Source organism: Lucilia sericata, unplaced genomic scaffold (genome assembly GCF_015586225.1).
Source record: "Lucilia sericata isolate MDLA Ls3-8-SP2 unplaced genomic scaffold, ASM1558622v1 Contig000688F_arrow, whole genome shotgun sequence".
In the NCBI taxonomy this organism is placed as follows: Eukaryota; Metazoa; Arthropoda; class Insecta; order Diptera; family Calliphoridae; genus Lucilia; species Lucilia sericata.
In genome coordinates this window covers 89,309-104,918 of record NW_023994691.1, presented here as the reverse complement: position 1 = coordinate 104,918, position 15,610 = coordinate 89,309, and the positions used below count along the sequence as shown (strand labels likewise).

The 15,610-nt window shown below is 32.6% G+C and overlaps 2 protein-coding genes across 2 annotated transcripts; both read right to left on the bottom strand.

The window, feature by feature from the left end:
* Positions 1-19: 19 nt before the first annotated feature.
* Positions 20-13,098, bottom strand: LOC119607334. Its single transcript, XM_037961197.1, is given in 12 exon segments — positions 20-1,486; positions 2,871-3,044; positions 3,769-3,992; positions 3,995-4,274; positions 4,345-4,464; positions 4,545-4,606; positions 5,116-6,610; positions 6,682-6,773; positions 8,259-9,001; positions 9,108-9,709; positions 11,252-12,823; positions 12,885-13,098. Coding segments are annotated over 12 exon segments (6,834 nt in total). The 5' UTR covers positions 13,008-13,098; the 3' UTR covers positions 20-139.
* Positions 13,099-13,969: 871 nt separating this feature from the next.
* Positions 13,970-15,157, bottom strand: LOC119607349 (60S ribosomal protein L30). The gene is made up of 4 exons (XM_037961217.1): positions 15,043-15,157; positions 14,886-14,948; positions 14,673-14,818; positions 13,970-14,210 (listed from the first exon to the last, which is right to left on the bottom strand). The coding sequence occupies exons 2-4, from the start codon at positions 14,904-14,906 to the stop codon at positions 14,042-14,044; spliced, it is 336 nt and encodes a 111-aa protein (XP_037817145.1). The 5' UTR covers positions 14,907-14,948; positions 15,043-15,157; the 3' UTR covers positions 13,970-14,041.
* Positions 15,158-15,610: the final 453 nt, after the last annotated feature.

Genomic DNA, 15,610 nt, shown 5'->3' with positions numbered 1-15,610 from the left:
ATTAAACTAAAATCATATATTTTAAAGAAAACGTACAAAAATTCTTCATTTTATTTAAACTTTTAAATAAAAAATAATTCACAAAAGTATTTCAAGAATTTCTATGTGTGGCTAAAGAAATTTTCAAACATTATTATGCTTACGGTGCAATTTGCATTAAAGTATAATTTGAAAACGTTGCACCAACATAATTATCCGTTACATTAAGACATTCCAATTTATGTTGTGGCTGCAACTTTTTACACATTTTTCCAAAACATCTCTTTTTATGTCTTCCCAAAACCGAGCAAGACTTAAAACTAACACCACAATGATCACATGACCATTGAACATTTTGCATGTGTAACTCCCGTATGTGTCGGGTTAAACTGGCGCTCCGGGAAAAGGTGTGTTCACAAATTTCACATCTAAATGCATTGGGATTATTGTGGAGTTGAAAATGTTCATATATTTGATAGCCATTGCCAAATTTACGTTGACAACAAATTATATGAAATTTCTCTTCAGGATGTTCCGTTTGGAAATGTTCTCGTAATGAAGTATAATACGGAAAATTTCTCCGGCAGACAGGACATTCTAATACTCTTTTTAACTCGGCTATTTGTGTGTCATATTCCAATGTAGTTTTTTTGTTTGAAGAAATTTTAAGTTGAAAATATTTCAGATCCTGGTGATGATGTTGTCGTTGTTTTTTCACTTCTAAATTGCCAGCAATTTTGTCATCAGTTTGTGGGGTGATATTTATTTTCCCACGTGGTACTTTGGTCGACCTAGTAAAGGTCTTTTTGCTATTTATTTTATTCTCCTCTTCTGCCTTTAATAAACCCATAGGAGGATGATATTTTATAGATTTGTTGGTATTGTTCATTAATTCAAACACTCGCTGAACTTTTTCAATATGTACCTGTCGTATATGTCGGTTTAAATTACGATTACAAGAAAATGTTTTATCACAGATATTACACTGGTAGGTATTCTGATTTAAATGTACTCGTATATGTTCAACCATGTCATAACGATTGTAAAATTTACGTTTGCAACAGTTAATATAGAATTTATCTCTAGGATGTTGCTGTTGAAAGTGTTGACGTAAATCACTAAAGTTTTTGAATTTATAGTGACATAAATCACATTCCAAAACGCCTTTCCATTTCTTTATTAACATCTCATATTCCTTGGTTTTATCTAGATTAGGTTTACATTCGTTGTTTCTACTGGAGGAAGCTACTTCATGATTTTCAATTTCTTTACTATATACATATGAATGATTCGTATTTGTAAATGTATTATTTTCATTATCGACAATAGTTATTTGATCCATCCAGGCTTCATCTTCAAGCTTAATCATTGGTATATGTTCCATACTGTTTTCTAATTGCACTTGCGCATTTAGAACAGAATTTTGAAAATTGTGAAAATTATTGATATGACTCCAACATACAATACAAATTAAGGTAGTGTCATGTTCATGTTGCGGCTTCAATAACTGGTGATTAATACACAAAACAAATGATAATTGTAAATATGGGAACTTATTTTAATTCTACGTTTATATAATAAACGAGCGTTAGTTTATAATAAAATTAGAGCATTATTCAAAACATCGCACATATTAGAAAAACAAGTAAGAAATTATAGTCGGGCGAGGCCGACCATATAATACCCTACACCTTTGACAAAAATATAATGTGATTTAGTTGCCATAATAAAGCATTTAAGTTGAATTGTACCTTACCTTAGATATACATACTTAAGCCGTTTATTGTTGAATAAAATTGTGGACGTTTAAGTGAAATTTTGATGGGGGCTTTTCATAGGGGCTAGGGTTATATGAGAACCTATTATTATGGAATTCGTGGGTGTCATCAAGTCTTGTATACAAATTGGTTTTTGCAGCTTTTTGTCGAGATATGAGTATATTAAACATAATTATGAACCTAAAAGCCCTATTCGGGGGTTCAGTTGTATGGGGGCTAGGTGAAATAATGGACCGATGTAAACCATTTTCAACAGGCTTCATCTACGGTACCATAAAAGATCATGTGCCAAATTTCATTGAATTATCTCAAAAATTGCGACCTGTAGTTTGATTACAAGTTTTAAAAGCCCTATTCGAGGGCTACAGGTCTCCAAAATTGCGACCTGTAGTTTGATTACTAATTTTAAAAGCCCTATTCGGGGGTGCAGTTGTATGGGGGCTAGGTGAAATAATGGACCGATGTTAACCATTTTCAATAGGCTTCGTCTACGATACCATAAAAGATCATGTGCCAAATTTCATTTAATTATCTCCAAAATTGCGACCTGTAGTTTGATTACAAGGATTACAAGCCCTATTGGGAGGTTCAGTTGTATGGGGGCTAGGTGAAATAATGGACCGATCTTAACCATTTTCAATAGGCTTCGTCCCTGGGACAATAGAAGATCATGTACCAAATTTCATTGAATTATCATCAAAATTGCGACCTGTAGTTTGATTACAAGGTTTACATGGACGGACGGACAGACGGACGGACATAGCTAAATCGACTCAGAAAATGATTCTGAGCCGATTGGTATACTTTAAGGTGGGTATAGGACCAATATTATTGTGCGTTACAAACATCAGCACAAATCCAATATACCCTCCCCACTAAAGTGGTGTAGGGTATAAATAGGCGATACAAAAAAATATAGGTACCCTTCATAAATTTGAGGTTAGGCTATTGAAAGTTCAAAAGGTTTTTTTTATCTTATTGAAAAGTATTTTAACAATTAAACTAACAATTTGTAACGATCTATGACATATACTACCTACATTCATATAGATAGTCTATGATACATATTAACAAACTGTTAAAAAAGTATGTAGAAAAAACATCATCACTTACCATGGGATCAAAATATTTGACGGCAATATCGTAGGCTTCATTGCTCTGGCCATTATCATTGAATAAATTTATAAATTCATTATATAAACGTATGCATAAACGACACAAGGCAGTTTGATTCATAATTAGAAAAAGCGTATCAATTGGTAAATGTTTGTATGTTGAAAAAATCCACTTTAATAAATTGCACAATATTTCCTGTGCGCATTTAACACACGATTTTTGCACGTAATTAAAAACAAAACGAAACTTTTACAAAAAGGAACTAGAAAAAGAAGATTACAGTTATAAAAAGCTTTCAAACTTGTTTACAATCACTTACATACATATGCATATCAGTGATCAGGGTACATTTATAAATGTGAATGTCAATTCAAATTTTGTGCCACTATTAGGTTAGGTACAAGTTAAATCATCATTAAGATCAAGACGAAATCAAAAATAGGAGACGGTATTTTCCATGTCTTTAAATTATTAAATTTTTTTATGTTCATTGAATCCCAGCAAAAAAAGTGTGTAACCCGAAGTGCTTCAAATTGGTGAAAACCTATGAATGTTACATTACCGTGTCATTAGGTATGTTGTTCATTTTTGACATCTTTGAACTACATCTAATCATATTTTTAGAAGCAGTGAATGGTTCTCATGAAATTGAATGGTATACAAATTGCTAAATCCCAATGACGAACAGTTTAAAAATCGAATTAAATTTGTTTAAACATACATTTTTATTCTATTATAATTATAGCTACCTTATATAACAACTTCATTTTGCACCGAATTAAAATCAACTTTTGTAACTTGAGGTTTATTTAGACGGGCCTCCGCCCATTCCTGCAGATGTGCTTTCTTACGATGATGATGCATATTTGCATTTGTCTTAAAGGTTTATATAAACTAATCGTTCGTGTAGCGTACGTTTTTGTTCAGAGGGAAAACCTTTGCCACATTTCTGGCAAATGTAGTTTAGATTTGTTTCGTGGGTTTGCACAGTGAAGAGAGTAAACAGGCTGCGCTGTTTACTCTCTTCACTGTGCAACTCTTTAATATGTTGGTCCGAATTTCGGCTATTTTTACTACATTTACCACAGGCATCACACCGATAGGCATTGGGATCCATATATGCCGTATATGCTCCACAATATGATAACAGCTAAATTTGCGATCACAGCAAACAATATAGCACTTTTTATCTGAATGATCCTTGAGAAAATGTTTCTGTAGTAAAGTGAAATCTGCAAGTTTGGCATTACATTTAAAACAGTCCAACTCATTTCTCCAAGCGGCTATGAACGCATCGTTTTCTAAAGTTTTGTGTTGGGCATCTATTTTCTTATTACAGTCATCATCATTGTTATTAGACAGTTTGGAAAGTTCTGATTTTAGATTTTTCTCTGTAATATAAATTTTTTACCCTTGTCTACTTTCTTACGAGTTTTACTTTTGTTAGGTGACACTGTTTCGTTAGATTTACATCTTCCAATTTTGTATGAGCCTCAAGAACCGTTTGTTGAAAATAGTAGAAATCCTGTATATGCCGCCAACAAATTGCGCATATAATGGAACAATTGTGATCTTGATCAGCAATCAACAACTATGATAAAAAACAATATTACATTTATAGCATTTTTTTAATTGTTAATTAGAAACCTACCATTGGATCAAAATATTTACTGGCGATATCGCATCAGCATGATTACATTGACCTGTATCATCGATTAATTGTTGGCAATCGTCTTGGAAAGTTACAAAATATAAACGGCATAGAGTGCTTAAAAACATTTATATTATTCTGTATTCACAGTTAAATGTTTTATGGAAAAAATTGTAATGTTATACAATACTATTTCGATTTGTTTTAAAATAATATCCATTGGGTATATTTGTACGTAGTACTTCCATATTAAATCCTTTTTGATGGTTAATGATGTAGAAAAGCAAACAAAGTCTTATGTTTTACTAGGATACCCTAAGTGCTTTGCTATCCTAATTAAAGGATGTTATTTCATTTGAACACTGAATGAATATTTGGTTAACTGGATCAAAGGATAAAAAGGTACTTTTTCAGTTTTCCAATATTTTTATAAACTTTTGATATCATATTTATTTTTAACTAATGTTTTAAAGAAAACTTCCTGATTTGATGTTTAAAAATATTGTTAAACTACCAAGGATGATTAAATTACTTCAAATTTTCTACAAATTTAGTTTAAACATTCATTTTTATTTTAATTATGATAACCTTATATAACAACTTCCTTTTGCACCAAATTAAAATCAACTTTTGTAACTTGAGGTTTATTTAGACGGGCCTCCGCCCATTCCTGCGGATGTGCTTTCTTACGATGATGATGCATATTAGCATTTGTCTTAAATGTACGCTCACAATGCGGACAGTTATACAAATCCTCCCCAGTATGTGTTGCCATATGTTCCCGCAAAACTCTAGGAAATTTAAAGGCTTTTTCACAAAGTGTACACTTATGTTTACGTCCTGATGTGTGAACATTACGTTTGTGCGTGAGCAAAGCAATTTCGGTGCTAGCAACTTTACCACATTCACTGCAAACATATACCGTAGAGCCATCTTGATGTATTAGCTGTTTGTGGCGCTTGAGACCAGATCGTGAATTCAATTCTACACTGCAAAGATCACAGGGCCATTTACGTTTTTGAACGCCTGCATGCTGGAGAAGATGTTGCTTCATGGCATAGTGATTGTGTAGGTTTTTGCCACACTGATCACAAATAAGAGATGCATTGTGAACATAACGTTCGTGTAATGTACGTTTTTGTTCAGAGGGAAAACCTTTGCCACATTCCCGACAAATGTAGTTTAGATTTGTCTCGTGAGTTTCCAGGTGAACTCTTAAGGAGTTCTTATTGGCTAAAATCTTTAAACATGTTGGACACTCCAGGCTGCGCCTTTTACCCTCTTCACTGTGCAATTCTTTAATATGTTTAGACAAATTTCGGCTGTTAGTACTACATCTGCCGCATACATCACAGCGATATGCATTAGGATCCATATGCAATCGTATATGTTCCACAATATGATAACGACTGCTAAATTTGCGATCACAGCAAACAATATAACACTTTTCCTCTAAATGATCCTTGAGGAAATGTTTGCGTAGTAAGGTGAAATTTGCAAATGTTGCATTACATTTCACACAGTCCAACTCACTTCTCCAGGCAGCTATAAACGCATCATTTTCTAAGGTTTTTTGTTGGGCATCTGTTTTTTCACTGTTATTACAGGCATCATTTTCATCCGACAATATGGAAGTTTCCCTTTTTAAATTTGTCTCTGTTGTTTCTAACTTTTGCTTTTTACGACTCTTGTCACGTTTCTTAGGAGTTTTGCTTTTGCTTAGAGTTACCATTTCTTTGGAATTTTGTTTAGCTGAACATTTTTCTTTCACCTGACCAGAATTTTTCCTTAAGGGTTTTTCATCATCAGAACTAAATACATTATCTTCTTCTGTATCAAAGGATACTATTCGATTGACATCTATTTCATGTTTAACATCTTTCGCAGATGAACTACTTTCTACTATTAGCTGCTTATCATCAATTTGTTCCAGCTCCACTTTAACATCTAAGGCAACTTCCTTAACATCGTCCAGTTTTGCATGAGCCTCAAAGACTGTTTGTTGAAAATAGTAGAAATCCTGTATATGCCGCCAACAAATTGCACATATAATGGGAGAAGTGTGTTCTTGATCAGCAATCAACAACTTTGATAAGAGACAATTTAAGATCTATTGGAAATCTTTGTTCAAATTTGTTTAAAGCAAAACCTACATACCATTGGATCAAAATATTTACTTGCAATATCGTAAGCATCATTACATTGACCTGTGTCATCGATCAATTGTTGGCAATCGTCTTGGAATGTTCCTAAACATAAACGGCATAGAGTACTTAAAGACATTTATATTTATTGTGTTTATAGTTATTTTTTTGTGAAAAATTGTAATGTTTGTAAAATTATTTTGTTTACGCAAATAAAAATGAAAACAAACACGAAAATAACAAGAACATAACAAAAACCAGAGATGTTAAAAACAGACATTTAAAGTAATTAATACACTTTCGATTATTTTATAAATTATTTTTATTAAATCAAGAGCATCATCAAATAGGTACGAACGCCGCACTGCGTGGGTCGTCTCACCTTCACACAGAATTTTGATTTGACTAGAACTGAGTTAGATAACGCTTAGCATGCCTATCTCAAGGATAAAGGCACTCCGCTAACTCATGTGCATATTAGTAGTTGCCTTAAGTCTACTCAGAATGTGGACATTTATCTCGATTTTAAAGTATTTCTCACATAGTGTACACCTACCCAGCAAGAACAAGTAATAGAACTCATTCTAAATGCCTTCCTAAATTGAATCTTTTCCGCAGTTCGTAAATTTCATTAAAACTTAATATTATTAATGTTATATTAATATTGTTCCATATTTATTATATTTTTCTAAAAAAAATTAATATACATATCTTCCAAAAAATACATACAAACTAAAGGTCTGCACAAGACAATTTGCGCCATCATTCAATTGCGCAAACCTTTAATACAAACCAAATAGCTTGAAGGAATGAAACATCGTTTTCTAATCGCCGGATTTAGATTGATTCGATTATACGAAATATTCGTCTAATCACATGATAACCAATGACACGCTAATGTTAAAATCCTGCATGTTTCACCTAAAGCGAACCAATTCATCATCACTTGCACCTCTGATTAAACAACATCTTTGTCATGTTACTTTTTTTTGGCTCTCAGAATTGAAATGGCTCTCAGATGTTTTTAATAAATTAAATTTAGTTCGCAAATCTTGTTCTATAATTAAAAAGCGAAGTATTAATTTAAAATAATAACCAAAGCTTAAAAAAAGATTATTTATATTATAACTTTATTTTGCACCTCATTTAATTGAACTTTTGTTAGTTGAGGTCTATTTGAGAGGTACTCCGCCCACTCCTGTGGATGTACTGTTTTCCGATGATAAGTAAAACCTTGACTTGACTTAAATGTGCGCACACAATATGGGCCCTTATACAAATGCTCGCCCGTATGCGTTGACATATGTTCTAGTAGAACTCGTTTGTATTTAAAGACTTTCTCACAGAGTGTACACTTATATTTAACCTTTTTTAATGGAAGGGTACGTTTGTGAAGTTTGTTTGAACAGTGCTCCGCCCACTCCTGCGGATGTACTGTTTTCCGATGATAAGTAATACCTTGAAATGACTTAAATGTCCGCTCACAATGTTGGCACTTATACAAACGCTCGCCCGTATGTGTTGTCATATGGTCTCGTAGAACTCGTGCGAATTTAAAGGCTTTCTCACAGACTGTGCATTTATATTTACGTTTTCTAAGATGAACGTTGCGTTTGTGCGTGCGTAGAGCAAATTCAGTGTTAGCAACTTTTCCACATTCACTACAAACGTATACGGTAACACATTTATGTACAAGCTGTTTATGGTGTTTAAGATCGGAGTGTGACTTAAATTGTGAACTGCAAAGATCACAGGGCAATTTGCGTTTTTGAACTCCTCTGCCTTTGCACTTCAAGCTGCGCTGAACAGCTATTGTATCGTTTTCTTTGGATTTTTGATGAGCATCTGTTTCATTAGAGGCATCATCATTTTTATCGGGCAATTTGGGAGGCTCTGATTTTATATTTTCTTGTTTTATTTGCATTTTTTCCTTTTTAAGACTATTGCCTCTTTTCTTACTTGACTCTGTCCACTCCTGTGGATGTGCTTTCTTATGATGAGTATACATACTAGAAGATTGCTTAAATGTCTTCTCACAGTGTCGACACTTATACAAACGCTTGCCCGTATGCGTTGTCATATGTTCGCGTAGATCTCGTGGGCTTCTGAAAGCTTTCTCACAAAGTGTACACATATGTTTACGGCGCAATAGATGCATATGGGACTTACGTTCTTCTTCTGAACTGTAGTAACGCTTTGTTTTGTGTGTTTTTAGGTGAATTATTAAGGAACGCTTATTGAGCATAATCTTTAAACAATTCGGACATTGTAGACTTCGCTTTTTACCACCCTTACCACTATGCACATCTCTAACATGTATGGCCAAATTTGAGCTGTTGCAAAAAGTATTGCCACATATATCACAGCGATAGGCATTGGGATCCCTATGCTGCCGTATATGCTCCACAATTTGGTAACGACTAACAAATTTACGATTACAACATAGGTATAATATAGCAGCGCTTCTCCTCAACATGATCGTTAATAAAATGTTGTCGCAATAAAGAGAAATTTGCAAAATTAGCATTACATTTCACACACTCCAACTCACTTCTCCAGTCGGCTATTATTGCATCGTTTTCAATGGCTTTTTGCTCATTGTATTTTTGGCTAGTCTGACGAAAACTTTCCATTAAGTGTATCTCATCATCAGAACTAAATGCATCTGTGTGTGCTTCATGTTTAATTTTCTTCTCAGATCGATTATCTATTACTATTGGCTGTTTGTCATCAATTTGTTTGGGTTCCACGGTAATACCTAATGTATTTTCCGTCATATCTTCCAGCGTTATATGAAATGTTTCCATTATAAGCCTCCTATTATCAGAACTAAATGCATTTGTATCAACTATATCAAAGACTTCCAATCGGTTGTCTTGCGCCTCATGATTAACATGTGTATTTTCTATTACCATTAACAGTTTGTCATCATTTTGTTCTGGCAATTTCCTTCGTACCTTCCAACAGCTTTGCATGAGCCTCAAAGACCGTCTTTTGGAAATAGTAGAAATCTTGTATATGCCGCCAACACATTGAACATATTATGGAAGAGTTGTGTTCCTGATCAACTATCAATAACTTTGAAAAAAAGTAAAAATAAAATTTATTTAAAGTTTTCCTAAATTATTTCGAAAGAAATCTACCATTGTATCAAAATATTTACTGGCTATGTAGTAGGTATCATTACATTGACCCGTGTCATCTAATAATTGTTGATAATCTTTTTGGAATGGATTTAAGCATAAGCGACAAAGTGTTCTTATAGACATTTATAATTTGCTGTGTATTCTTATTAAATTGTTATTAAAAAATGTAATTTGCAAAACTTGAAATTGGTTTTTATTGAGATTTTTCAAGGCAAATTTACTTAAGGTGGTGGTTAAGGCAAATTCACATAAGGTGGTTCACAAATTATTTTATTTTTACGTTAATTTTTTTAATATAAAAATTTACCTTATATTTAATATTCCTTGTTACATATGCCAAAAACAGTACGGTGAATTGATATAAACAAAAAAATTCTTGGAGTCCAAAAACAGGGATGCTTAAAGCAGACATTTAAAAGTGTTAGTACAATTTTTATACCCATCCTTGGTATTATGCATAAGTTTTCCATTCCGTTTGTAATTTCCAATATATAATTTTCCGATCCTACGAAGTTAGCAGATATCCTTATGTTGTTAGCAAATATCTTCGTGAAACAAATCTTTAATAATTCTATCATTTTGTAAATTTTTCTACTTAAAATCAGCAAAATCGATTCGTAAATATCAAAGGTATGATCAAAATTCCGGTACAACCAATTATTTTTTTAAATTTTTGCATATATGTATAAGATTCAGTCAGTTATTGTTTTATAGGTACATCACATTTTTTACCTCTCTGAAGAACAAACTTATATTTGAGTGACGCCGATGCCAAATCTTCTTAAATAATATTTGGGGAGTCAAAAACATATTCAATAATTAATCATAAATAAAGAAACTGCGATAAACGTACATATTTTAAAATTCTATATTTAAATTATTAAAAATGTTTATGACTTATATAAAAACTATAACATATTGTTATCCAAAATTTAAAACCACAACATAAAATTTTTAAGACATTTTAGCAAAAATAATGGATCATATTACAAAATTTCCAATAGCAGAAATTTGGTAACTTTCCAAAAAAAAAAAAAAAACAAATGTGTCGGATATCATATACCAATCACCAAATCAGGGAACTTATTAAAATTACAGATTTTTATATATTTTGAATAAAAACTTTTTCCTTATAGACCGATATCTCATAAACAGAGAATATTTTAGTAAAAATTCTCCTCTGGCCCTTACTGTATGTGTACTTTGTGTTACAAACAAAATATCATGCCCTCCATATTTTTGGTGATTGATTGAAAAAATACTTTACTGCATAATTACAAAAAAATTGTTCTATAGTATAGTGGTTTTATGACGCAGCCAACCATATGCCCTCCAAATACTGAGTCAATGTATTCCATTTTACATGTAAGTATTTAAGTTATTTTCTGGTATCTCTCTCCACCTCTAAAAGTCCTAATATACATTCATTTATATAACGACTTCATTTTGTACCAAATTAAAATCAACCTTTGTCGACTGAGGTTTATTCATTCGCGCCTCGGCCCATTCCTTAGGATGTGCCTTCTTGCGGTGATGATGCATATTGGCATTTGTCTTAAAGGTTTTCGTGCAATGGGGACATTGATATAAATCTTCGCCCGTGTGCGTAGCCATATGTTCGCGTAGCACAATGGCAAACTTAAAGCTTTTCTCACATATTGTACATTTAAATTTGCGCTCAGTTTGATGAACATTTTTCTTGTGACTACGTAATGCCATTTCGGTAGTGGCCACCTTACCACACTCACTGCATACATAAACGGTGGAACCATCGTGATGTGTAATAAGTTTGTGTCTCTTTAAACTAGAGTGCGAATGTAATTCGGCACCACAGATGTCGCATGGCCATTTACGTTTCTGTACTCCAGCATGTTCGAGAAGATGCTTTTTCAGAGCATAGGGACCATGTAATGTTTTGCCGCACTGATCACAAATCCGATCTGCATTGTGTACGGATTTTTCATGTAGATTACGCCTTTGTTCGGAGGGAAAACCTTTGCCACACTCTCTACACATATGTGTAAGATTGGTTTCATGAGTTTCCATGTGTATTCTTAATACTGTCTTGTTTATGAAAGATTTATGACATACGTTGCACTCAAATGGACGCAGTTTTCCTTCCTCAGTGTGTAGTTCTCTTATATGTTTCGTAAGATTGCGACTGTTAGTACTGCAGCGACCACATATTTCACATTTAAAGGCATTGGGATCCATATGCAGGCGTATGTGTTCTACTATATGAAATCGATGGGTAAATTTCCGTTGACAACACAAAACATAGAATTTTTCCCCGGGATGTTCCTGGACAAAATGTTTACGCAGCAATGTGTAATTGGAAAATGAGGCATGACATATTTCACATTCCAATTCACTGCGCCAAGCGGCTATATAAGCATCATTCTCCAATGTTCTTTGTTTATTATAACTAATTTTATCTGTTGATGTAGAGTTTTCATTTTGACTACCACTTTGTTCATTATTATTAGCTGAATCGTTAGGATCTTCTGATGCCTCTTCTGGTTTAATCTCTGAGTCTGCAGCTTTAGCCTTTGTTTTGCTTTTGGTCTCCTTTTTAATGCGTTTCTCTTTCTTCTTTGGAGGTGTTTTCGACTTGTCCATATTATCTCCAGATTCCTCTTTTTTATTTGCATTTCTCTTAGTTTTTTTCTTGTTCACTTTTTTAATACTTTCCAATAGTGGCCTTTCATCATCAGAACTAAAAGGATTGTCATCTCTTACGTCGTATGTATCTTCCACATCAGATATGTGCTCCTCGTCCTTAAGTTCTTCATCATTTAATAAAACATCATTTTGTAGTTCTCCACTGTCAATCGGTGTTTCTTCTATTAGTTCTTCTTCGAGTTTAATTAGGGGTACAATTTGCTTAACATCCTCTAACTTAGACTGTGCCGTATACACAGTCTGTTGAAAACTATAAAAGTCACTGATGTGCTGCCAACATTCTAGACATATTACGGCCGAGTTGAGTTCTTGTTCGGAATTTAATAGCTAAAAATATTTGTTATTTTTTATTAAATCGTTTAGGATTTAGTTTTTTATAAATACCTACCATTGGGTCAAAGTATTTGCTGGCTATATCATAAGCCTCATTGCACTGACCATTTTCATCGAATAATTGTTTACAATCATGGAAAGGACACACGCATAAACGGCACAGTGTGGCCAGAGACATTTTTTTGGTTTAAATTTTGCTTATTTTCATAAATATTTAAATTTATTTTGTATATTTTTTCACAAGCACATAGTTTTTTATTTTTTCTTTGTTTACGAATGTATAATCAAAAGAAAATTTATACAAATCAAAACAGAGCTGTTAAATGGTTTGGTATATTACAGAGTTGTATTAAAGCAATCTTTAAAAGAGTGATATCACCTTCTAATATTACCGATATATCAGTTATTTACAAAAAATTTTAGATTTTCAACTAGAGTAATGTTGGAATGCCTCCAATGGGCTAACCCCGGGTCAATCTATAGAACAATCTGCATACTAGTTCAAAGTCTAATTCATAGAATGGCTTAAGAACTAAACACTAAATAATATAATAGCCTTTAGAATAGTCTGTATATTAGTTCAAAGACTATTTCATAGACTAATCTAAGCCAAAGTGTATTAAAAAGTACTATGTATAATATTTTAGCAATCGCATAAAAATGTAATCTTGGGAAGAAAATTAATAGTTCATTTGTATTAGTTCATCGATTAGTCATTAGACTATAGTGAATAAACAAGTGTATTTGGTCAACAGATTGGTCCATAGATTATACAGTATATTGCATCCATATGAGATAGTATAGAGTAATTGAAAGCCTATATAATAGACTTGTAAATGACAGTCCATATATTAATCCAGTCTTAATTCATTGACTAGTTCCTACACTAATGAACTGGACTATAGAAGACATTAGACTAGCCCAAAGTTTAGTAAAACGGTACATTAAACGCCTATTTAGAAATCGGCCTTTACATAATGGTTCATTGGCCTACCATTGATGTATCAAAAAGACGATCGAATTGTAGGTATCTATCGATCTTATAAATTTTGCAAACTATTTGACTCTCAGTTTCAGCCCCCTACACTTTCCCAATATATCGATTCAAATTTATAAAAAGATATTGAAACGACAATTAGCTACAAATTAAATTTTGTATTATATATTCTTTCTTAATATTATACAAAAAACAAATTTATAAAATTTATCCGTTTAGTTTTCACCAGCTGGGCGGATGATGTCAGAATCTCCAGGATCGGTGATGGACATGGTGCAGACGCGGAAGTATTTACCGCAAGCAGTACCCAATTCAATATTGGTTCCACTGTAGTGTTGAACTTCAGTCTTGGCCAACATGGCGTAGTATTCAATTTCAGATTTTCTAAAACACAAAGATAACAACAAAAATAACATAAATATACTGATCAAAATAAATTCCATATGAGGATAATATTTTTCAAGATCGATCAGAAAGAGTCTCTAGTATAAAAATATTATCAACATAATAAAAATCTGCAAAATACATTCATCATTAAAAAAAAAACTAAACAATTTAAAATCAAAATGCATAATAAAACTCACTTTGTATACCATTCAAAACAGGAACATCATAAGGAAGTCTTGATTAGATGGACCAACTGTAGCATGTCACTATATATTCAAACATTCAGATATTTGAACGCCAACGCCTCCGCTTTTTTGGTTTTGTTTTCAATATGTAGGAAACATACTTCTCAGTCTCTGACAAGACTCCATATGATTCCTTGTTGTATGGTATAAAAGTCACTTGTAACATATGCACTATTTTTTCAATTTAGTACGTGTAGTTGGGAAAAATGCTCACCTCAAAGCTGGGGTATTGCTGGCAATCAATACCAATTTAGCTTTGCCTTGACGCAAGGTCTTCAAAGTCTGTTTGTAACCCAAGCAGAATTTGCCGGATTTCATAACCAAAGCCAATTTGGCATTGGTGGATTCTAAAGCCTTTTTCTGTAAATAAAAAAGTTTGGTTAGTTTTCGTTTTCAATGGCAATAAAGCACACGTGTTAAAACTTACTTGTTTCTTGACGGCAACCATGTTGTTATTTTCCTTAAATTGATTTATTAATCAAAAGCAGTGCTAAAAAAACAAACAAATTTTTATATTAATATTTATTTGTTATTCTACACTTAAAATATTGTATTTCATTCAGCTAAAATAAAATTGCACCCACCTCCTTTGACGGATACTGGAAAAAGAAAGAAATATGGTTAAACAGGAAATAAGTAAAATTTTGGCAGTTTAGTTTTGCTGTCAAAATTGACGTTTATTCTAGCAGAAGTGTGTTTAGTAAGCATAATGAGTTGTATGAAACGCGAAATGTCATATTTCAATTGAATTTTTTTTTGGTAAAAGATTGAAATATATATTTAAAACTTAATTTTCAATATTAAAAATTCATTATTACGTAAAAGTATTGTCAAAAAAGTGTGTATCAAATTTGCAGTGGGTTAATAATCTGAAAACACATACCAAAGAATATTCTTTGATACATACTTTGAAAATAAAAAGTGGTTGATTTTTTTTATAATTTATGAATACCGACCACATGAAAAAAAAATCAGTAATATTTTTGAAAATGCAAAAGGGCGTAACAACACTTTTAAACGTTTTACAGGAGAGACAAACAGCTGAATAAAATGAAAACTGTTGTTATTATAAAAACGATTTTTTTACAAGATTTATATCCCAACATCAATAAACACATTTGAATATGACTGTACTGACAGACCTTGTCCACT